The 25,479-nt window shown below is 47.8% G+C and overlaps 1 protein-coding gene across 1 annotated transcript; it reads right to left on the bottom strand.

Annotated features, from left to right (window-relative positions):
* cyp26b1 (cytochrome P450, family 26, subfamily b, polypeptide 1) lies at positions 1-25,479 on the bottom strand. The gene is made up of 7 exons (XM_079296030.1): positions 24,351-25,479; positions 12,592-12,816; positions 5,385-5,503; positions 5,134-5,290; positions 4,740-4,895; positions 3,131-3,412; positions 1-2,592 (listed from the first exon to the last, which is right to left on the bottom strand). Exons 1-7 carry the CDS (start codon positions 24,552-24,554, stop codon positions 2,200-2,202), a joined length of 1,536 nt encoding a protein of 511 aa, XP_079152156.1. The 5' UTR covers positions 24,555-25,479; the 3' UTR covers positions 1-2,199.

Genomic DNA, 25,479 nt, shown 5'->3' with positions numbered 1-25,479 from the left:
TCTCTCTCTCTCTCTCTCTCGCTCTCTCTCGCTCTCTCTCTCTCGAGCTTCGAGTCCCAGAGTTCCGTTGCAGAAGCTGTGACACGTGAACAACGTCTGACTCCAATTATGGAACACGCAAAGCTCCGAGAGTCCTGATTGTGCAATCACCTCAAACAATACATCTCTTAATAGCGAAAAAAAAACAACCCCATGGAATTTAATTTTGTTTTGCGTTCTTAGCGTTGATTGGAGGAGCAGCAAGACAACATGTCACCTTCGACACGCAACTGAAAAATGTCTGCTCCAAGGAGACGGGAAAATAAAGACAATTAAACAAACAGAAAGACAAAGCAACACTCAAGCAGCATGTATGTAGATCTCCTCCTCTCCGCCTCCACCTCATCCCTCCGTCTCTTCTCCTCCTCCAGCTCAGGAGGTCTCTCGAGTCCTTTATCGTATCCTCGTTGCGGGACAAAGTCACCGTCCCAGAGGGTACAATCTCAATGCAACTTAAAAGTGTAGTTTATGTATCAAAGCCCAGGTTCAGAGAGTTTACAAAGCAGTTTGTTTACCTCACTACTTATCGACTTTAGTGACATGTCTTTTGTGGTGCCAATTGCGAATTCATGTCGATTGACTCGGCTTGCACCATCAGAATTGCTTCCTTGGTGGTGGTGGGGGGGGGGGGGGGCAAGGTAATAGTAATAAGTCAAGTGGAAGCATGCGTTATTGGAAACCCCTGATATCCTCTCGTTTATGTGGTCTGACGGCAAAGTTATTGACAGAGTAATCGGTCCGACTCTGAAACTACAACAGCGAGTAGGTGACGTTATTTACGTGCAGTCAGTCCGAGTTAAACATTAAAAGAGCGAAGGCTTGTTCATTATCCACCACAATGTCTACTGTGCACCTGAGTTCACACATCATTACGATTACTGTGATTTGTTATAAATATGGGCAACATTTTGAATCAATGCATATGGGCAATCAGTGGGTAGCAGAGACGGAAGAAGAGAGTATCCAAGTTTTCACTGGAGGTAAAATACAGTAAAACCCGGCAGGATGGCATTGCTTCTATAGTTTTTGTTTATTTGAGAACTGAAGCTACTGTATGATTCATTAATGGAAGCAATATGTTGTGTTAAAAATCAATGCGGATTATATTGTAGAGGCAGGTTTGTGAAAAATATAACCAGAAAGGAAGGTTTTAAGAAATTTAACAAATTGCCCATTTACATCAATTCAAAATGTTATGTGGTCCACCCGTTACAATATGCAGCCAGTATGTCTCCCCGTCACAACTATATCTCTCATTTTCAGCCCTTTTCTTCCCTAATTTGACCTCAATTAGCATTAGATATTGAAGCCGATATTTACTGCATTATGTTCCGGCGCCAATCTTACAGGCTCGGCAACGCAGTTCACCTGTGACGCAACCTGCTCTGATCCCGTTGACTGCCTTTTGTAAACTTGTACGTAAACAATTGAAACGAATGAAAATGAATCTTGATGGAAAGCACAATGGCACCGCTGTTGTGTGTCATTCTTTCAAATGTTTCGCCAATAAGTAGAAAACATGAGTTTAATGTGGGAGGGGCCGTGAAAGATTCTGGCTCAAAATTCAGGCTCGAAATTCATCAAATTTGACCAGGAAATCTGGATCTATCAGTCTGTATATCCGTCTCTTTTACCCTGCTAGACAACTGGAATGGTTCACTGCATTTGATTAAGCACAAGCTAAATGCTAAAATATCATATTCTTTCGTCCTATACCCTGTTTCATCCATCTCGCCTTCCTTCCTCAACCCTCTTTACTTTTACTTTTCACTAAATTTCACCAAAAGTACCACCATACTTCTCTTTCTCCTATTGTGCACTACCCACCATTCTCTTTCAAATTATATTACATAGCTTTTTTTGTACATACACTTTGTTTGTATATTTCTTCAAGAAAAAAAAATACACGGAATAGAGCATAATTAAGAACTTTTTTGGCAGCTTCTTCCTTTCTCAGAGGAAAGTCCCGATCATCATCAGGTGTAACAAGAAACGAAGACTTCTGCTTTTCTGTTCGTCTGAAAAGGAACCTCCAACTTGGCAGAGCAAAGGTGGAGAAGAAAAAATAACTCTGAAATTCTTTCTTTCCTTCCTTCAATCTTCTCCCTCAAGACTTCTTCGATCACTCACCCCCTCCCCTACTCGTCAACTCTCTGCCCTTCAAACAGTCGCTCCCAGCAGCTCTTCCGACTTGGCCATGATCTCGTTCTGGTTGGAGTCCAAGCCGTAGAACTTCACCTTCAGCCCGTCGACGGGGTGGACCACTGGTACCGTGACCACGCGGGGGAACTCCCGGGTGGCCAGCTCGAAGCGGCTGGTGCTGGCCAGCTCGATGGCCAGGATGCGAAGGAAGAGGGTGGCGAGCTGCTTGCCCAGGCAGGACCGGACGCCACCGCCGAAGGGCAGATAGTGGAAGCGTCCCTCTTTGTCTTCTCCCCGCTCCTGGCTGAAGCGGTCGGGGTCGAAGGCATCCACCTCCTTGAAGACGGCTGAGGTGTCGTGGGTGTCACGAATGCTGTACATCACGCTCCAGCCCTTCGGAATCTGCACTCCCTGGAGAAAGAAAGACGGAGCAATGGAGCCGGTTAGCAGATCTATGAGGGCGCATTCACAACTGCAAGTAGATTTCTTCGGCGTCATCAATTCTGGGAAGGTTGTTGCACTTTTGCACATCGGCTTATAAAGTCAGAGATGATGCACTTTGCACAAACTCTGGTTCCAGTTCTTGTAACTCATACTAGCTATGAATAAGGGAATATGAGAATCGGTTGTGATGGCACTTTGTCCTTCTTAAATGTGTCCTTAAAACCTCGTGTTTTTGGGGTAGTAGATGGATCAGACTTTCAAAGCTGCTCTTCGTTATTCTTTATAAGTCCTTCATAGAGATCTTAGAAGACTATGTTCTTGCTTCTAATAAACTTTCGTCTTAGTTCTTATTCTTGACATAAATTCCAAAGATGCTAGATGTGAAGATGAATGTGCCATTTGTAAAGATTTCATCAACTGACGTATGATTAGGATGGCCAAGATATTAAAGAGATATTAGATCATGAAGTGGTATTCAGTCGGGAACGATTACTCTGCTACTCACGTCAAGTTCAAAGGTCTCTATGGCGGTTCGGTAGGCCCCCGAGACGGGCGTGAAGAGTCTCAGCACCTCCTTGATGACACAGTCCAGGTACTTGAGGCTCACGATGGTGTCCAGCCTCAGCTCTCCTGGCACAAGGCAACCATTCTGGAGGAGACCCCTGGTTCTCAGCTCCTCCCTCAGGCGCTCCAGGACGGAAGGGTGGCGGAGGAGCTGCATGATGAGTGAGGTGCTGGCACTGGCCGTGGTGGCGAAAGCAGCGAAGATCAGCTCGATCGTCGACTCCTGTGGGGGACGACAGAGAGGCGAGATGGCGTGTCAGCGCGCTGGTTCCTTAAACCTTTTTGGCTTGTGTTGAGCAATGCCTACTTATGAGCCCTCGTCACAAGTCCACCAAGTGAACACCGAGTGCAGAACTGCACTGAGGGCGTTTGAGTTGCTTTGTCTTTACTTTGTGGGCATGCCAAGTGGTTTCTGCCTCAGCTACTGATGGGCTAATGGCTTGTTACTTGAATGAAGGGTCCGGAGAGTGGAAATATAGACGGCAGACTTGTGTGCTGAAGGGTGATGGTGGACATTAGCCAAATGCCCAAACATAGCCACCATTTCTGTTTTTAAGGTGGTAGCAATACAAAATACACCATTCACGAGTGAGGAAAACAGATTTCTCTCACCCAGCATGTTGTCGGGTCTATTTTTGTCATTATTGGTCATTATTAAGCCTTACTTTGGGCACAAATCCACCAGCGCACACCTCGATCTCGAAAAAATAAAGGCATTTTTTAATTCCTGAAAAGTAGCCTGTTTGGAAATATGAAGTTCAAATCCAAAAACAACATTTAGCACGCCGTGCCGAGCCCATTATTAAGGTAGTGGAATAAATAACGGCGAGGCCGGGCAGCACGACTCCTGTAATAAACCTCTCATCTGCCATCATCTGTGTCAAAACACATCTCTGCCTCACCCGACGTGTGTGTGCGTCAGAAAACTGCAGGAGAGTGCTTCAGCCTGGGCCTCTGCGACAGGGGCTCCCCAGTTCACTTTGTGTGTGTATTTATATACTGTGTGTGTGTGCGTACAGGAGGCCTCTTTCAGACCCCTAGCAGGGGGAGTGTTGACTTATTTTTGGCCCTGGACGTAACCCAGAAACCACATCGAGCGAGAGAGAGAGAGTTGAGTTTCCACAGAATTCCTCAGAATTCCTTTAATAGGTAAATAGAGGGTGTGCCTGTCCATGGCTGTGTGTTACTGGCTGCCTATGGGCATCGGCTTCGCATCCCTGCAGTCGTATTTGACATAAAGATGTGTATTATAAGTCACTTTCATTGCTTATGATGCCAAGATGATTTGTTGGAGAAATTACAATAATTGTCGATGCGTGTGTGTGTGTTCGGTCAACGAGCACAGGTTCCATTTTGGCAGCACTTTACTAGATAAACAGTGAGCGTGTTCATTATGCGTGACTTGGTGTTTGTTTGCACTCATGCGCATCAGAGCTGGCGTGTTAATGCTGCTATGTGTGAGTGAGGGCGGCTTCGTGTGCGTCTGGCTTCCCCCCAGCATGCGTTTCCACACCTTCTCCTCAGGTGATTTCTGTGCGTTGGCGCGTTACCTTCAGTTCCTGCATGGTGAGCTCGGTGCCGTTCTCTTTGGCGCTCTCCATCAGGACGTCCAGCGCGTCGCTGTAGTCCTTCCCCTGGGAACACAACGGCTTCTCCCTGATGGCCTTCTCTATGCTTTTCTGCAGGATGTCTCGTGCACGGATACCCTGTAAACGCACACAAAGCAGAGGTTACACCAGATACCAAGATTTCTCTTCAAGGAACCCCATTTTATGGAGCCTCAAATGAATGCTGCAGTTATGTGCCAGAGGTATACCGAAGTAATTACAACACAAATCATTAGCAACTACGACTCAGCATAAAGGGAATATTATGTGACAAAGACACGGAGCAAAAGTGAGACGAAAGCGAATATAAAAGGGAGAAGAGGGCGTCAACACGTACCTTCCTGTAGCCGCTAAACGGCAGGTCTATAGGCAGGCTGAACAGGTTGTCAACAAAGTCCTGGAAGGTTGCGAACAGATGCCTCATCTCCTCCTCCGACACCCTGAATCCCAGCAGCACCCTCACCGCCATGGTGAAGGACAACCTCTGGCTCTCCCTGCGAAAAAACAACCAATCAGGACCTCAGTCACATCCATAGATCCTCACCTGTATTCGTTGTTTTTGATGACATGACATGACGCCCACCGTACCTGTAGACGTTGATGGGCTCCGGGTTGGAGCTCCACACTCGGAGGCTCTCCTGGATGACCTGCTGGATTTTCGGGAGGTAGGACTCCAAAGCTTCGTGGCTGAACACTTTGGCAAACACCTGGAGAGACAGAGGAACGGGTATGTTCATGACACGTACTGTACAGACCGATAAAGATCACCCAAGATTTGCATTAGATCCTTTCCAACTTCTGGTTGCAAAAAAACAAGATGGCGACGGCCAAAATGCCGAACTCAAGGCTTCAAAACCGTTGTCCACAAACCAATGAGACATCGCGCTGACTACGTGCATTTCTTATCCACGGTCTGTTGCTTTCACTCAATGGTGGCGACTCGTTTGACAGTTTGCACAGTTCCCAATGTTCCCCTTCTTTCCCTCTCCTGTCACAGCTCTACAACATTCTCCATCCATCAATCCCCTTCGTCTCTCTTTTGAATTATACCAAGACTTTCCATCGTATGTTCATTCTCATTCGTTTTCTGTGATGCCCATTCCACATGCATCTCCTCCTTACAGAGACTTATACATTGTGGAGGTTTTTTCCCTGTAGTCAGCAGAACCCCAGTGACAGGCAGAAAGGAGGGGGAGGGGGGGGGAGTTAAGTCTTTCCTGGCTGCTCGTAGTATTTCTTAGTACGAATCCGTCACCAGTCGTCAGTGTTGTTTGGACAAATAACATTCCATCTGATTTAAGCTCCGAAAACTGCCCTTAAAATAGTCTTGGAAATGATTTAGAGGTGGAGAACATTGGAGGGTAGAGGAGGAAAGCGTGCGGACTGGACCAGAATATTGATATGAATCAGTCGCTAACACTTAGCTTTGTTGGAGAAATAACTCGTGTGCATTTGACCCTTTGAGCGCTCCCTCAGTGTGGCTAATTTCACTGCTGTCAACTCTTCAGTCACGAGCAGTTGAGCTTTCTAGCGATGAGCTTTCATAAAAGGCCGTTCAGTTACGTTTCACAGACGTCGGGATGCTAGGTTCCATTCAAACAGTAATCGCAGGAAGGCAACGCTGAACACTGTCGGGCAGGTTCAGCGACTGGTGCACATGGTTTGCATTTTCTGCCCTTTGGAATGAGACTGGAACATTTGAACCAGCAGGTTTTATATTCGAGGTAAACACAGCCGTCTAATGATCGGCGGCCGGTCCGTTGATTCACTTTAAGAGCGTTGCAATCGTTTTGGAAATGCTCGTTAAGATGCGGGCCGAACGTTCACATTTCTTTGTTTCGCTGTATTAGTTTCTTTCCTTTTTGGTATATTTTGAAGTACTTATGTTGTAGTTTTTTCATGAGCTACTTTATTTTCTAACCTGCACAAACTCATAATTGCATCTTGTCTTGTGTTTTTTTCTCTATTTGTTTTATTGTTGTGGGTTCTTTTTTTATGGCCTTCTACTTTTTTATAACCATGCAGATAAACTAAACTACGCTTCACACATTGTAGACGTACAAAACGAGTTTATTGTGCATTTGCAATATGTTTTAAATCAGCGAATACACTTGGATAACATGGTTATAAAGACAGACTGTTCCTGCTTCTTTTCATTGACACATAAAGGAGGCAGAGAGGGAAGAAAGGAGCTTCTGGTGGGATCCGAGCCCAGGCCAGTGAGGGTACATGTGGTTCCTGAGGTCGATGTTTTAGCTACCAAACCATCAGTCGGGCACTTGTACTCTTATTTTGTCCTCCACCTCATTTTCCTCTCGTTTTCTTTCTCCTCCGTTGCCCTCTTCCCTCTCTCTCCCCCATCATTCCCCTCCAAACCCTGCTTCCCTCCCTTCGTCGCCCTCAGAATGAATGAACAATAGTCCACTGAGCCGGTGCTGTGTGCGTGAATGAGTGTGTGGACTACGTTGTGTGCGGCGTACGGCTATGTGTCTATGCTGTGTGTGTGTGTGTGTGTGTGTGTGTTAGGGAGTGGTTAGCGCAGATCACAGGGCGCTCTAAGACGTTAGCAGCGCTACATTTCCTCTGCTGGGGCCGCCGGGCACGGATCAGCTTACATGACCTGCTCTCCAACCCTGGCCACAGGGGACTACACACACCATCTGACCTCAGAACAGTCTGGGGGGGGGGGGGGCTGTCATGGCCGTTATATTGTCGCTTGGCGGTGGATTTAGATAGTGTGGAGTAGAAGTTAATGTCAATGTGGTATCGCCACGGTCTGTTCCCCAAACTACGCGTGTATTTTTGCCATCAAATGATCCGTCCATCCGATACCCGAGGTGCAACGACTTCTTTGACCCGTGCTGCGAATGCAACGCTTACGGTAAAGTTCCTACTGTTACAAGCGAGCCCTCCGCCAGGTTTCCCATCAACTGGCGTCCCGGGATCTGCTTTGGCTGCAGCATCCTGACAGACTTCCCCGAACAGCTCCGGACAGTTAACCTGCTGGCTATCTGGAATGTGTCCGCGACGCGTCGTTGAACCTCTCGGCTCGCGTCTTTAAACGCACACAGCGCTCGAGCGGCGATTCGCCAGCGCCAAGCTAACCCGGAGATCAGGGCTAGAGATGTGTGGCGTGAAATAGGCATGGTTGGATTTGGATGGAACTCAGAGGAAGGATGTCCCAAGGTTGCATATTTGCTGTTGATCGGCCCAAAAGAGGACGTCTACCTCTGTCTTCTTTGTCCGTCTACCTCTGTCTTCTTTGTCCGTCTGTGTGTTACCAGGTTGGTAACTGAGTCAAACGTTTAGTTGGATGCAGAAAGTCATCTTTTCTTTAGTTTCTCTACGTAATCATTCATTTCATGGGTTTCTTCATCAGTTATTTGGATGGTAAGGGGGTTGGTCGATCAGTCGTGTGAAAAGTAATTCAATTATCAGTCGTTCACGTCCATGGTTTAAATCCATGACTCGACTGTTCATCAGTGCCTCAGCCAGCGGTTTGCCGGTTTGGCGATCAGTCGCCAGCAGGCAAGAAAACTAGACTCTGAATCAGCAGGGAAATATTCGGTAAGCCAAACCAGGTTGTGTAACGCTGTGAATTTGGCCATTTAACCCGTCTGCACTGGATTAGGTGTAATTGGTCAATTTGGGCGAGTACTTTGCCGATTCCTACACACACACACACACACACACACACACACACAGCGACTGACTGTCTCACTGGTCCTACAGTAGCTCAACCCTCCTGCTCCGACTATTCATGAGTGTGTGTGTGTGTGTGTGTGTGTGTGTGTGTGTGTGTGTGTGTGTGTGCGTGCGTGCAGGCAGGCAGACGGGAGGCCGAGACTCTGAAAGGTAACTACAGGTCAGACAAACACACATGGTATCCTCCTGCACGGCCTGGCTGCCAGTCAAACGCATTTTTTTGTAATGCAGTGTCACTGTGGGACGGTCCCAAGCTCCACACAGGACGGGGGGGGGGGGGGGGGGATTGTTCAGTCATTTTGCTGCACCACAAAAACGTGACGGTCTTCTGTTAGCCTGCAGCGCTTAAAGACACACACACACACACTCCCAGACTTACACACACACACACTGATGTAGTCAAACCGACGCAGTCGTCCTAATAACGTCCATATGTCTTAAATTATGTGAAAGTGCTGCGAGCTGCTGGTTCCACAGACATGTAAAGACTCCTTTATTCTTCTCTCTGCCCTCCTTTCCCTCCTCTCTCTCTCTCCCTCCCTCTCTCTCTCCCTCCCACCTCTTCCCGTCTCTCCCTGCCCCTTCATCCATCCTTTTAAAAAGAACAAAAAAACGTTTCTTTCTTTCTCCTCGTCACACAAGCAGTCCGTACGTCTCTCCATCATCACTTCCAATCACAAAAGGATTCGCTTTGTTGACGACCTTTAAAGGGAAAATCTATTTCAGTCTATCTTACAGCACACAAGCTTTATTCTCAGCAGGATATTTTCATAACGTCATAATGGACATTCTGCATAAAAAGGTACTTTTAAGTATATTTTGCTGATATTACTTTCACTGAAGTTCATTTTTCCAATATGTCTTCCACCACTGCAGGATTTAAACATTGTATTACTCTAACATTTTGACTTTGTGCTATATTTTGGGGGTTTAGACCATTTCTGCTGGCTTTTCTCAACCAATAGAGGAGCATGTGATCCTTCAGCTGTAAAGGGAATATAAAAGAATCACCTGAGCTGCAGGCTGAAGCTTTGCAGTTTGGATGGTTGTGAGTGCATGTTCACCCCCCTGTACAAACTCACCGCTCGTATATCTTGTCTTTTAATTTGAGCTTCGAGGCTGTTTAGAGAGCAGAGGGGGGACAGGCAGGATGGGCTTCAGGACACTTAGAATTGGCAGTGCCCTCTACTGGTGATGAGCAGAAGCACAGGACACTCAGAGACACGAGGGCTGCACCAGAGCAGCACACTGACTCACTCCACGACAGGTGAATAGGGTAAAGAAAATAACTCGCAGGTATCCTCATGAAACTTCCCCAGTTGATTACTTACATTAAGATAATTCGTTTTTGTATTACAAGTTTTCTGAAATGTTATGTTTAAATCTGCAGATGAGCTATCTAATGCTAGGTTTTGGTGAATTTAGTTTATTTTGAGCGTTTTCTCTCCACTAGTCTGAAAGAAAACGTGTTATGGAAGCAAAATAGCCCCAAATCTCACAATTGATCAGTGCGTAATACATGGACGGCCCCCTTTCAGTCTTATTATCACTGCAAGAGAACCCATGAATAGAGAGGAAAGGGAAACTGGCCCGTCGTGTAGAACAGACAGAAAGAAAACAGGTTGAAGATGTCTGGTTGAAATTGTCTTTTATTCTTGTCCAATCTCGCTCTATTTGCCCTCCCTGTGGTTCTCCTTTTTCCTGAATGTGGGGATGGTTCCAATAGAAAAACAAGGTGGAAGGAAAATGTGGGGAAGAGAGAGAATGAGGGGGTTCATGCAGTGGAGGAACAGAAAAGTGAGTGAGCGGCATGTCGGGGGGGTGAAAATAAAGAACTGGCTGCCACTGTCAACACGGCGTGTGTTTGGATTCACCCGCTGTTATTTCAGCGCAGAGGGACATCTTTCCACTGCAGGTCATGGAGGGCCGACTGAGGCCACTCGAGCGTGTTAACGGATCCCACACGAGGTCCACTGAAGCAAAGCGACCCATCAAACCTGATCCCCAGTTCAATCTCTTTGCAAGAACATCGTTGGAACGCCTGAATGTGACTTCAGTTGGAGTCTGGACTGGAACCACATGCGTGACGCTCGCCCTGCCTCTCTCGCTGGTATCCTTATACCAGCGAAGAAGTCTGTCTTTAGAAGTAAGAGTCTGGACGGCTGACTGGAGGAGCCTTCAGAAGACGTGTTATAAGTGACTTCAAACTTAAAGCCAAAGCAGCGACGCTGGCTCAGAGTTCTGAACCATCTCCAAGAGGCTCAGACCGAAGCGATAAACTCTGCCTGTCGGCAGCAGAAACACGTCTGTTGGATGTTGTTGTTTTTCAGACCAGGATGATGTGTGAGCCCCGGCTGGCCCGTAGTGGAAAACCAGGCCGCCGTGGCTCTTCGAGGGAGTTAGTTTCCGAGCTTAACGCGGGTTATATGGAAACTGGCTGGCTCTTGTTGGTCCACCGAAGGCTAATGTGCTGTGTGAAGATTGTTTTTCCAAACGCAAAACCACAAGGAGGGCACACACACACACACACACACACACACACACACACACACACACACACCACACACACACACACACACACACACACACACACACACACACACAGAGAGGAGCAGTTCTGGTCCAGTGGGTCAGACAGTAAGCCAGTCGCTCATTCTTTCTCTCCAGTTGATGTTGTTTCGCTTCTGCTGTTGACTTAGTTTTATTACCCAGAAAACAGGAGGGAGGGCTGCCAACACACACACACACACACACACTCTCTCTCTGCTCTCTGCACGTCTTGCTGTTCTCTCTTTCTTCTCAACTTGTCCGTCTGCCTGTCATCTAAAAATGATGCGACAGTCAGAACGCCCGTCTCTGTATTTTGCTGTTTGGGTTGAGTGCAGGGGAACGTTCAGGTGTGTGTGTGTGTGTGTGTGTGTGGTGTGTGGAGCCCCCACAGAAAGCCCCTCTTTGTGCTGTGTTGGAGGCAGCCTTCCTAATCAGGGGTCATTACATGAGGTTAGTGCGGGGGTCTCCAGGGTGAGGAGAGGGGATCAGAGCCCAGATTAGACCCAGCCGACCCCTCGCCGTCCCCGGGCACAGCGGCAACGAAACCCGACCCCGCCTCCGAAAGCCCTTTTTAAATCTCTCCTCTCTCCCTCCATCGAGGATCCAGAGGAAGAGAAAAGTAGAGACTGATTTACAGGAAAACACAGCAGCCTCTGCTGCTTGTTCGGCTTGTTTTTTGTCCGTGTGTGTGTGTGTGTGTGTGAGAGAGAGAGAGAGAGAGAGAGAGAGAGAGAGAGAGAGAGAGAGAGAGAGAGAGAGAGAGAGAGAGAGAGAGAGAGAGAGAGAGAGAGAGAGAGAGAGAGAGAAGAGAGAGAGAGAGAGAGAGAGAGAGAGAGAGAGAGAGAGAGAGAGAGGGTATGTGCCCCGGGGATAACGGGATAATAGGAGGGAGAGTTAAGTGGCTGATTACCTGAAATGGTCCTGGCACGGAAAAGAGAGAGAGAGAGAGAAAGAAAAGGAAGCAAAGAGAGACAGAAGGTGAAAAACAGAGCCTAAAAATATATATATGTATGTACTGTATATAGTAGTCAGAATAAAGTACTTGAGCAGAGAGGATGAGAAGAAAAAGAAAGCAACAGCAGGTAACAGAGCGTTGACAGAGGGCCGAGTGATGGAGGGGTCGTTCTCACGCTTCAGGAGCCAGAACGCTGCTGATAAGACCGAGAGGACGGGATAGCTTTACACTGATACTCTCCTTCTGTGTGTGTGTGTGTGTGTGTGTGTGTGTCCTACCTTCCTCATTGTGTAGCAGATGACCACTGCTTTTGACAGTGGACGCCATTTCCTTTAAAGGGCATGCTTGTGTGTCTAAACTGCACCACGTCTTTCGTTGTGCAACTATCCGCGTGACTTTAATTCAGATTTTAACACTTCACGACGTACATTTTCCGGCATGACGTCCACAGAAAAAAGACCATTTTAATGCCAACATGTTACGTTCCCAGAACAATCCTGCTCGTTGAGGAAGGGACGTCTTTCCTTCTCCGATGACACACCAATCTCCAACATGTGCGTGCGTGTTCGTGTGTTTCATCCTGACCTTCCGCCTCTTGCGGTGGATGTCTCCGATGCTGTTGGCCAGCGAGTTGGGTCCCAGCAGCGTGGCGGTGCTCTGAGGCCAGTCCACCGTCACCAGCGTGTGCTCGCCCATCAGCACTTTGCGCACGTTCTCGGCGCCCGTCACCCGGATCAGAGGGCGGCCCAGCAGGTGGGTCTTGAACACGTTGCCGTACTTCTGCCTCCGCGACGCGTGGAAGCCCGAACCCTGGACAGAGAGGAGACAAGACAACATCAACTTTGGAGCTCTACGGATTTCAATGAAAAGACCTCTTCCGTCGGACAAAAGATCATAACTGTGTAACCCTGTTTAGCCGACGTCAAAAGAAAAACGCTTGTCTGTTCCAAGTGCTTTGTTCAAGTGGCGACAAGCATCATCTTTCCCAACGTCATCATCATCGTCCTCACCGTCACATCATCAACAAAACGTTCTCCACAAGCTGCCGAATGACTCTGCGATGGTTGTTCTGTGTAAGAAGATCCTCCAGGATTTCATCATTTCCAGCCTCAGTTCATCCTTTTCAGCCGGAGCGAGCTGCAGGAACGAGTCGGCGTTTTTGCACTTTCCCTCGTCTAAAAAGAAACCAGCGCGGAGAAGAAGAAGAAACCAATTGATAGCGCTCATTCCTTTGGCTGAGAAGGAGAAGACGGAGGACGGGAACTGACAGTCGGAGGAAGAAGACGCCAGAATGGAGCGTTTAGCGGCAGATGCTGAAAGTGTCTTGTAACGCTTTAAAAGTTGCCCAAACGTCGTTGCTGCAGATGATGAAGAGAACCTCATTTTTACACGCCAGGGCCCGACTAGAAGAAGCCCGCACGGCCCATTTTCGGGGCCCTGCCCCGCAGTTTGAGCAACCCGGGCTGTCGGCAAACCCCCAGAGGACCGGAGCTGGAGTCAGTTAGCGAGCTGACCTGGGTTCAGCTTTGGCGCTGACCTGCAAACGGGCCGGGTCACGGCAGAGCGAGAGGGAGCCGACCCCAGAACTGTAAATGGGCTGTTTGAGTGAAAAGAATATATATCAGCCCGAGGGCAGCTTACTGTGTTACACACACACACACACACACACACTGGCAGACAGACGCATCATTCACACACAAGCCGACACACACACACACATACAGTATAAACACACATGCATGTTCAGGTACACACATACTCCAGATTCATAAAATTCACAAAGCAAACAAACATGCAGAGGCCGAACTGCAAATTGCCGTGACAACACTAACTGGTCTGACCCCAGTTTACTCCTGGGGAAAGAGATATGTACGACACACACACACACACACACACACACACGGGTGACATATGTAAACATACGCTCCAAAGAAGCAGTACTATGAGGTTCTGTGCAACAGTTTGGTTCCACATCTTTTCTGCATTTTCGTTGAGTGCTTTTATTGAAAATGATGTCGTTAAAATCAAACTTTTCTTATTATTTCGCTCTTTTATTCTGAAGGGAATTAACATTAAGAGCTACTGTAACCCTCCCTCAACTGGAAACCACCAGTGTGTGTGTGTGTGTGTGTGTGTGTGTGAATGCAGACTTCTTTCTGGGACTAATTTTAGCAGCTAGTTTGTTTCCTGTTTGAGACACACCTCTCACATCGGTGATGTGTGTGTGTGTGTGTGTGTGCGCGCACAAACACAGCTTCATCTTTTGCAGCGCTCAGCTGACTGAAGCTGCACCTTCATCCTCGCACTGGTTCCTGCTTCACGGTGTAACTTGTGGCTCAGAGTCCTGCAGAGAAGCCTCGATGCATTTAATACGATCAAATCAAAAGCTGCTGTTAAAACTGTTAAAATAGAGATTCACCAGAATGTTCTTGACTCATTAAATCATTTCTTGCTGTTTATTTTTAACTTTTTTGACATGAAAGTGAGCGTTCTCATTCTCCACCCCTTCCTTGTGTTTCTCCGTGTGAACTCTGACCTATACATCGAGCACAGACGGCTCCGCCTCTCTGCAGCTCTGTTCGGTGTTTCATGTTGCTTTGAAAGCTCTGATTGCCAGACTGCTTTTATAGACGACAAATGTTGCGAATTAACATTCGGCCCAACTGAAGCTACTTCAGATGTTGAGGCCTGTTCATGAGGCTTTGAGTGTACTGTTAAAGAAACACTCTTTTATCCTTCACCTTTGCAGATTTCGGTTTCTTTTTCTCTCTCTGTCTGCGCAAAAGCTGTTGACCTGAACTGTTTTCACAGCTCCTGTACACTTCCTCTTTTTACTGTGGCATGCACACACACGCTCAGACACACACACACACACACACACACACACATGCATTAGCGCAGACACACCAGGTCGCCGGCTGGCCTCTGGAGCCCTCGGGGTGTGTGTGTGCGTGGCAGAGTGCGGTTGTTTTCCGAGCTACATTTTGCTGCCACATGGATGTAGAGTGGTTTAGTATGTCTGCTTGGCAGGCCTGCTCGCTCACACACACACACACACACACACACACACACACACACACACACACACATTCAAAGGGAGTTCCTCAGGCAGCCAGACAAGGCTCCCTTTCACACCCCAAGATACAGCATCAGATTGGGCCGATTGTGTACTTTCTTCTGTGTGTGTGTGTGTGTGCAGCTACGTGCATTATGTGTGTATCTCTTCATGCATTTTCTCTTTCCATTTCTCTCTATTTTCTTTTCTCACACACACACACACACACACACACACACACACACACACACACACACACACACACACACATTTTGGCAGGATACTGAAGATTTTCATCCGTCCTGGACCCCGGAATATAATCCGCTGAATAAAAAACGTTACACTACAGTAATCTGTGTGTGTGTGTGCCAGGGGTGTGGTCTGGATGACATTTAGCGTAAAAGGTGAGAAGTGTTACCCCCCCCCCCTCTCCCTCTCAAATCTGGCAAAACACACACACACACACACACACATAGAGCGAGCATGGAAAAGTCGTGATGTAATGACGGCACACTTCTCGAGCAAGAGAACACGTACAAAACCGCACACGGATCACACACACACACACACACACACACACACACACAGAGTCGTAGCCGTCACAGCTTCACTGATTGCGCCGGCTGAAACACTTTCCCTCCAAACGTCAGTGAAGCGCAGGAACCTTCACTGTGAACACTCGCTGGGTTTCATAAAGGACTAAACCAGAAACCAAAACTGCGACCACAACATCACGGCTGATTTTATACCGCCGAGGTCACAGGCAACAAACTGAAAACCGTGAAGAGCTTTCTCTTAATGATGGAGGTTACCACGCTCCATGTGGAGGCACTGAACTCCTTGTGCACAGAGGGAACCACTCTTTTTCCAAAGTCACTTGTTGTTAATATGAATAAAATGTGAACGACAGGCAAAGCCAGGAATCAGAGGGTCTGGCATTTGTTGCGTGCTTGTTGTTTGTGAATGCAGTGCTTCTGAAGCCGGAGGTAAACATTCCATTTAGACTTCTGTCATCGCTGCAACTTAACTTTTATTTGGGTTCTACTGTAACTCTTACTGTAAATATGTTAAAGTTTGAAAACAGCTGTAAACGGTATCTCAGTTTCAACTTGCATGTTTTATTGAAAGGTTTCTGTGGATAAAGAGGTTGACATGTAACAGCAGCCCCATGCAGGTCTTATTTAGGTCGGAGGTATCGAGGCTCCTTATTGCACCACATCTCTTACTTTGAGTCTCCTCCCTCGCCCCTTTGCATTCTGGTCTGTCTTAACTGTGCACGGTGACAAAGTCTTCTTCGTGGCGAACCGGCGAGCGCACAAAGCAAATGAACAAAATATGAAATCAGACCTGACTTTTTTTAAATTACTTTCTTTGTGTCTCTGCTCTTGAACTCAGTGTTCACATTGAGCTCAACATTGTGTGTGTGTGTGTGTGTGTGTGTGTGTGTGTGTGTGTGTGTGTGTGTGTGTGTGTGTGTGTGTGTGTGTGTGTGTGTGTGTGTGTGTGTGTGTGTGTGTGTGTGTGTGTGTGTGTGTCTGGACACGGCCGTTCTGCTAGCCAGCGAGGTCAGCTCCGACAGACTCCCTTTTATATTTTTGAACGGAGATTTATCCGATTTTTTTTACAAGAACCTCAATAAAGGAGGAAGAACGGGGGTGTTCCAGTGAGCTTTTTCCACACACGCCATCCAAACACACACACACACACACACACACATATAAAACCTTTCATTGCACATTCGTACACTCAAGGAATTCTGACAAACGCCACCACGATCACAGAATATCTCGTAAAATCTCCCCGTCTCTCTTTTCTCTCTCTCTGCAAACACACACACACACACACACACACACACACACACACTGTCCGAGCAGCGCTAGCTAGCCCGCCGGCCGTGCTAAAAATACTCCGTCTGTTCTGTTGGGGTTGGCTTGGGGGCAGCCCGGGCTTATAAATGTCCTCTTTGTAGCGCAGTGGAAATGTCCAACAAATGACTCTTTTATTAGGGCAAGACAAAAAAAACACAGCTAATTATGTTTACTCAGATCAACGCCGCGGCTCGACGTGCACACATTCACACTGGCGAGAGTGGGAGGGAGGGAGGGAGGGAGGGAGAGCACATCTGGAGTCGTTATAAAACAGGAATATCAGGGTGACGCTCAGACGGAGAGGGATTTTCTCGAAACGGGGGCTGATGGGAAAACAGTAGCAGGAAGCGAATGACTTCTGAGTAGGAAACAAAGAGTCATTTACTGGCTCAGATGTGTCCTGCTGATACTTTGGGTGAAGTTTGCAGCCATTAAACTGTCAAATATATGTTCACAACTTCATCTTCCAGTCGAAGTTCTTTCATGATATGAACAGTAAATGTTCGATAACAATTTTTGGCATCTTTCTGTACAAATGACTGCAATGTGTTGCACAGTGAATCTATTCGACGTCTGCATGAACTGCATGATGCATGTGTATGAACAAATGATGCACGTGATGTTTTCTGAATTTGAGCGTTTTCCCCACTTGAAATGTTGCAGTGAAATGAATGCGTTCCAATTGAAATGAAATGGCGTTGCGGTCAGAGATGCAGAGCACTGATTGGTTCTTTCCATCTCATTGCAGGCGCTGAAGGCGTTTGCCGTTTGTTCAGAGTGCAACACGGGGGAAAGTCACGAAACGACGCCAGCTGATGTCGATGTTTTGTCAGCTTGGTGCGACGGACGCGAAAGCAACAGGTGAGTCGGATGTTCATATCAGTGACGGGAAAACGACGCCCGTTTCAGAAAAATAACTGTGTCTGGGCAAACAATTCATTTGGTAACAAGAGGGACAGCGACAACGCTGCGTCAACCACAGAAACTCAAACTGCAAAGAGGTCGAGCTCAGCTTCAGAAATAAAGCTTGAAAATGAAAAAGCAGCAACGGACGAGAGGGGAAACGAGGTCAAAGGCTGTGAGGGAATTCCTTCTTTCTTTTCAGCTGTCAATCATTCAGCCGGTGCCAGAGATACCAAGGTGTGTGTGTGTGTGTGTGTGTGTGTGTGTGTGTGTGTGTGTGTGTGTGTGTGTGTGTGTGTGTGTGTGTGTGTGTGTGTGTGTGTGTGTGTGTGTGTGTGTGTGTGTGTGTGTGTGTGTGAATGGTGCGATAGGTCCTCGACTTGACAATGAACCCCGTCCCTTTGCGGTCACGCCACCGCATCAGAGGGACAGAGGTGGAAAGAGAAAAAAGAAAGTGGGACGAGAGAAAGGAAAGAATGAGAGGAAGAGAGATAAAGAATAGCAACAAAAAAAAGAGGGAAAGAGGTGGGCGCCAGAAACGGTGCGAAAGAAAGCGAGCGCCGAGCGTGGCAGAGGAGGCGGAGAGATGGGAAGGGTGCTCGTTTCAAAAAGGACGGATTAACGAAGAACGGCTTCGGCTAGTTCAGCCAAAGAACGAGGAGAATAGAGAGGGGGGGGGAGAGAGAGAGAGAGAGGATTGGCCCCTGACCCGGGGACATTATAGGAAGGGAGATTATGGTTGTTCAAAACTCTCTAAACACTCACCCTGGGACCCCAGCTAATACCCTGACACACACACACACACACACACACCCACACACACACACACACGCCTCAACTGCAAGCAAATACAACACACTTAGTGTGGAGCTCAACAAATACATGTAGAATGTTGAAGTCACATAAATGAGCTTCCATGCTGCTGGAAATACTAGAAGCACCAAATGTGTATTCATCCGCAGCTGAAAATAGTCCCCAGCAAATGCACCATGTCCTCCCGTCTGAACAACCTTTGCTAAAAACTGCAGCGCTCAGCTGTTTGAGGAAATGACTGAGCCGCCTTTTGTTTATTTTCAAGTGTGTCAACGTGTTTTGAAAGTATGGGTTTTAGGAACGAATACATTTGGGACTGAACAGAAGTTGCAAAGTGTTGAGCGAAGGACAAACTTCTTCTTAGTATTTACACACATGCACAAAGTTCATGAGCGCTCTTTCACACGAGAAAGGGAGCTTAAAGTTGTGCTCTGTACTCGGCCAGGGACAAGAGTGTGAGGAGGAGGGAGCAGTGTGTTCACGGGGTGAAAGAAGGGGCAAGGGACGCCGCTGCCAGGAGGAGGAGGAGGAGGAGGAGGAGGAGGAGGAGGAGGAGGAGGAGGAGGAGGAGGAGGAGGAGGAGGAGGAGGAGGAGGAGGAGGAGGAGGAGGAGGAGGAGGAGGAGGAGGAGGAGGAGGAGGAGGAGGAGGAGGAGGAGGACATGAGAACAGTAGAAATCGAGGGTCGGGGACGATAGCTGTAGCGGACGGAAAACGCAAAAGATGAACGTCACGATCAGGACTTAGACGGTAATAACATCGTCTTTTACGAAGAAAAAGCAAAGAAACATGCCGAGCACTTGATTTTCATGAAAATGGGATCATAAATAAGAGCGGTGAGCAGAACAAACGATGGCGAGAAGCTTAAAAAAAAAGGTTTGAGAAGAAGAGTCCTCGGAGGTTCAAGGGTCCTGCCTTGAATGTTAACACCGTTACAATACACACACACACACACACACACACACACACACACACTGCCCCTTGTGCCCGCTCAATGAACTATGTATCTCTCACCCAACAAACACACACTTGCCAGTTCCCTGACACTTGAAGAAAGAAAGAAAGAGAGTTCATTATTTGGCATCGTAATACAATCTGTCTGCGCTCACACACTCCTGTGTGTGTGTGTGTGTGTGTGTGTGTGTTAGTCTGGCTGTGTGCATGCTACATCTACTTGCTCTATAAGTGCGTCTGCTGCATGTTATGTGACTTTTTGCTCATATACTCATAGTATTTCCGTCTAGTGTGTGTGTGTGTGTGTGTGTGTGTGTGTGTGTCGGGACTGCGTAACCGCAGCTATGCGGCACACAGCGGACCGGACCGCAGTCATGGAGCCTCACTGTGGATGCAGCCACCAGGCCTCACAATCCTCGCTCTGTCTGAGCCGGTGAAAGGAACAATCCACCGTAAAAACAAAGATCCACATGTTCCACACCAGGAAAAGGCTTTTAACCAGGGTTTGGTGGGGGAGAGTCTCGTTTTAGGATTTAAATCAACGCGTGTGTGTGTGTGTATATACTGGTTTTTGCAACTACTGAAGGCCAAATCGATTCCGTCAAACGCAGAAACTCTGCGGCCCTCGACGTGCAGATAAATAGCACAATTAAAAGTGTAACTTCATTACCCAGAACTTCTGGAACATTATATTCGTGACCTGCACATAATCCATTTGTTTGTAAGGTCGAAACAATCAATCGATCAATAAAAACGGGGAACTTTGCACTTTGGTGCCCCTGAGTGGCAGCCGGAGGTAACTGCGTTACTTCAGTGCACTGCAATGCCGTTACGCTCCTTCACAGAACTGTGTATTTGACAAAGTGCTGCTGTTTGATGTTATCTCTGTCACCTTGGATTCATAACTTTCTCAAGGCAAAGCAATTTCAACGTTGATGTTTGAGTTCAACTTTTTAAATCCGAAAAGTCTTCAGCATGTCTTCCGTATGTAGCAATGTTTATTCTGACCCTGGTGCCACAGGAAATACAAGATCACTTTAGTGCACGAGGGCAGTGTTTAAAACCAAAAATAGGAACTTTTATGCAACATAATTCAGCCTCTAAAACAAAGGGCATAACTTGAGCAAGTTAGCGTGCGGTTACCAGTCGAAAACGTGTGTTTTCTCGTACAGTAGAAATAGTGCAGAGGTCTGTACTCATTACACGTACGTTGACGGGACGCGTGTTAACACGCTTGTGTGCAGCTGTATGGAAAGCGTAACTGTGTTTCTATCGATGTATCCATGAATCTGCACCATGTGTTTCAGCGTGTGTGTGTGTGTGTGTGTGTGTGTGTGGGGCGCTCCTGCTTGGCACCGTCCCTTCAGAAAGCTCCGGCTCCTAATGAAAGCAGACAGGCCTTTGGCAGAGTGACCGTAAAACTATTTCGAACTTCAGATCGCTTTAAAATGGATCCGTCACTGAAATGTGCTTCTGTTGCTGCACGTGTGTCGGGTTAGAAATATACTGCATACATACATATATACATATATATATATATATATATATATATATACGCACACACACGTGTTTGTGTTGGAAGAGACGTTAAGAGGAATCTACAGCAGGAGTGAAAGAACAAAAGAGAATGTGAGGAAAGAAAAGATGGTGAAACTTGAGATGGCCTTTTCTCATTTAAAGTGCAAGAAAAAAAAAATGTTTTTGGCATTTTGTTGCCAATTGATTGTTATCCAGAGAGGTTTGATGCATCTACGTACAGTACAACTCGTCACTCGTTCGCACATACGATCTGCAACATCATCAGCCGTCATTGTCATTGCTCTTGTGTCAAATGTCGCTGTGAAAACAACACGCGTCGATGTCCGCTGGGGTTCACTGCCGGCTCTCACGTTTGAGATCAGCTGGTCGCGTTTAGCAGCTGAAGAGCCCTCGGGAGCTGGTGGAGACCAAACACAGAGCTAAAAGAGACGTTTACAAGTTCACACACAGACTCCAAATCAATGGTGACGTTGCTCCGTGACTGCTGGCTGTTTGCTAACAGGATCAACATATTCATTTAAAGGCTACAACAAAGTTTCTGAATCCTTCTGGATCTCTCTCCCTCTCTCTCCGTCTCTCTCTCCCTCTCTCTCTCCGTCTCTCTCCGTCGCTCGTCTTTTTCAAACTTTTCTTGAAATGTAATCAAACAAAGTGAAATGCGCTGCCCACGTTTTTAAAATGCTCCCACATCCACACTTCCTTGTTTTATGAATGAAACGGTGCACGATGAGGCAGCGGGACTGTGTGTGTGTGTGTGTGTGTGTGTGTGTGTTTGACCAATGCAAACCCCACAATGAAAGTTCCTGTTGCTTCAGTAAATACTGCCCCTTGACCAGGCCCTCATTGGGGGGGGGGCGTGGACCAGCCCCCATGAGTGTCCCAGAGAGACGACTCGTCTCTGAGCGCGTCTCACATGTCTCCTCCGTGACCAATCAAGCAGCAGACGAGCTGAGACATGAACCAGCGTCTGGGCTACAAGGTCCCATCACATCTCTGTCCCCACAGCGAGACCATGACGACGATGATGATGATGATGATGACTCGGCTGCCTTCCCTTCTTAAACTTAACTTTACGATCAGGTGATTACCTCATCCGGCTGAAAGAAGCAAACTATTCCTTCCTCCAGATTTTGCTCTGCCTGTTGCACCATTTGGTCCTCATAAGTATAGACACACTCATCCTTTCATTCCTCTTTCTGACTGACATGCCCCCCCCCCCTTCCCCCCCCCCGCCTCGCCATAAACTTGGCCGTGGTCCTCGGTTGCATTCCGGGAACGCGTCTCACTCGGTGTTGGATGTAACGGAGAGGAGCACCGCGAGTTCAAGCCCCGCGCACGGCCAACGTGCCTCCGCTCGTCGAGCCCCCACTTTTTTCAGTAGAAGCTCACTTTCCTCAAGTTTGGAAGCGAAAAGGAAAAGCATCTCACCAATACACGATCAGTAGCCCTCACTGAAAGCGCCACAAGGTTCCCACGCATGCGCTTCACGGGATTCCCTCTTTTCTGCAACTTTTACGCCTGTCAATCAACTTGGAAGAGGAGGAATCTCAGCTACCGAGTGATTTCTGACGCATGCAGCATGCTGGGAACGTTTTTTCCCCTTTTTCTTTCGGATGCAGCCAGGTTGAGCCCGCGGGGGAGCGGAGCTGCAGCGCGTGGGTCTAGCAGCGAGGGGAGGAGAGAGAGAGGGGGGAGGAGAGAGAGAGAGGGGGGAGGAGGTCCTTCTGTCTACCAGCCTGTCTCCTTGTCTCTGTCTGTTTGGCAGTGATGAAGTGTAAATGATGGTGGGCAGAGTAATAACAGTCCTGCAGACCAAACACTCATCTCACACAGTGATGACCTCTCTCTCTCTCTCTCTCGCTCTCTCTCTCGCTCTCTCTCGCTCTCTCTCTCGCTCTCTCGCTCTCGCTCTCTCGCTCTCTCTCTCTCTCGCTCTCTCTCTCTCTCTCTCTCTCTCTCTCTCTCTCTCTCTCTCTGTCTCTCTGTCTCTCTGTCTCTCTCGATCTGTCTCTGTCTCTCTCTCTCTCTCGCTGTCTCTCTCTCTCTCTCTCTCTCTCTCTCTCTCTCTCTCTCTCTCTCTGTCTCTGTCTCTGTCTCTCTCTCTCTCTCTCTGTCTCTCTGTCTCTCTGTCTCTCTGTCTCTCTCTCTCTCGCTCTCTCTGTCTCTCTCTCTCTCTCTCTCTCTCTCTCTGTCTCTCTGTCTCTCGCTCTCTCGCGCTCTCTGTCTCGCTCTCTCTCTCTCTCGCTCTCTCTCTCTCTCTCTCTCTCTCTCTCTCGCTCTCTGCACAAACGAATCACATTCTTGTCATATTTCCATGTCAAACATTCAACTTTCATTTGCAATCTCAAACTAATAGAGAAACGTTATATTCTTCACTATATTTGACTTCTACACGGACACACCCGCCGCCACCAGTCGCCAGCGTATCAGATACGGCCGATAGATGTCGATCAGCCGGACCGCAGCGCCACCTCTCCGCGCAGGGAAAGTCGCGCCGCGCGGCTGGCTGACCCGACGCGCTCCCGTCTGAGATAATAAAGGGAGCCACCGTCGAGTGGGAGAGAGATTGCAGCGCTATAAACGAATCAAAAGTGAAGTGCAAGTCTTTGATGCTCGTGTGTGTCTGTGTGTGTGTGCGTGGTCTGGAGCCGCGCAACATGAGGATGAACCAGCTGAAATGTCTCAGATGAGTCTATATTTAACAATACGCCTCATGTGGATGTTGAGCTAAAATGATAAAAGCTGTGAAATGATGCACAAATTGACGTTTTTTTTCTGTTTGCACGGGTTGTTTGTTTTGTGAGCGTCGCCAACTGGAGCGCAAGAAACGCATGTGGCAAACAATCTGTGACAAAGTGCAATACTGGTGGTTAAAAGGCTCTCGCTTGGTTGATATCAAGATGATCTCACTGCCCCCGTTGCACACTAACTCATCAGTAACCTCGTATTGCAGACAGAGAGCCGTTAAAGGAGCGCGCGCACTGTAACCCCGGTGAAAAAGTATAAAAGTGTGATGAATGAACTCAGATCGCAAAATGCAATTTTAAAAAAAGTCTGGAAATATCGAAGTAGATAAGAATGATTTCATCCCGCACGGATAAAGTCCCACTCCGTCCCCGCGCATAGACACCGGGACCCGCGCTGAACCCAGACACCGTGTCGCGCTCCACCGAGCCCACCTCCCTCCCTCCCCGCGCCGAGGGCACCGCTTACCTGCAGGAGCCAGTGGCAGGTCTCGCCGATGAAGGGGAAGCCCATGGATCCTTTGGGCATGGGCAGCTTGCAGTTTTTATCCCGCGTGGCCGTCCATCTGAGCTGCCACAGCTGCTGGGAGACGGCGAGGAGCAGGGCCATGGACACCAGGCAGGCGGCCAGAGTGGCCAGAGCCGAGACGAGGTCGAACGTGTCGAACAGCATGGTGATGGAGAGCCCGGGGGTCTCTCTGGAGCTCTGGAGGACTTTAAAAAAAGCTGGTGAAAGTTGCGTTCGAGTTTCTTTGAACTGCGGTATTCGCAACAAAAATAGGTAGATCTCGATCCCCGGATGATTTTAAAAGTTTTTTTGTTTTTTTTTGCGTAAAAGCGCAATGCTCCTTTACGCAGTCCAGACCCGAGGCGGTTGCGTTTCCAGAATGAATGAACTGTGTGGAGTGCGATTCTGTCTTTCAGATAGAGTGGACCTCTATCTTACAAATATTCACAAAGTGGCGTTTCTGTGCGTAAAAGTGCAAATCAAAGTGTCGGCTGCGCGGAGGAGATGCTACAGGTGAGCAGTGCTGCCGGGCTCCCCGTATCTTCAGGATGACACCTCAGCTTGTAAAGTGAAAAAGAACTCGCTCTGCTTTAATGTAAGCATTTAGAACAACAACCAGACGAGACTGGGGACTGTCCTGATGTTTGGAATCTCATTTTTGGTCTCGTTTGTGGGTCAGTGACTTAAAAGGAAGTTTCTTTTTTTTAAAGTCTGAAACTTGAAGGCCAGCAAAAAAATAAATCTCAAGGTGACACGTTTATGTCAGAAGCCGGGACACGTGGAAAAAGTGAAGCCGAGCCCTGGAACTAACAAGGGCTTTACTTTTTAAAACTTCTCGAGGGATGGAAAGACTTGGTTTTTTTGGGGGGGGGGGGGGGGGGGTGAAAACTCTTCCAGGAATCGCGTCTCTGTCAACTCCAAAAAAGAATTTGAAAAAAAGCCTCTTTACCAAAGTTGTAATCTCTCTCTGGGAGCAAACACGAGGAAGATAAAGTAAAGTGTCGGCTTTTAAGATCCGTGAGCGTGCAGGAATGAAAAGGTGCGCAGGAGATGCTCTCAGCCACCGTCCTCCTTCTGCTTCTCACTTTAT

Source organism: Melanostigma gelatinosum (genome assembly GCF_949748355.1).
Source record: "Melanostigma gelatinosum genome assembly, chromosome: 23".
Taxonomy (NCBI): domain Eukaryota; kingdom Metazoa; phylum Chordata; class Actinopteri; order Perciformes; family Zoarcidae; genus Melanostigma; species Melanostigma gelatinosum.
This window is presented reverse-complemented; position numbering and strand designations above follow the sequence as displayed.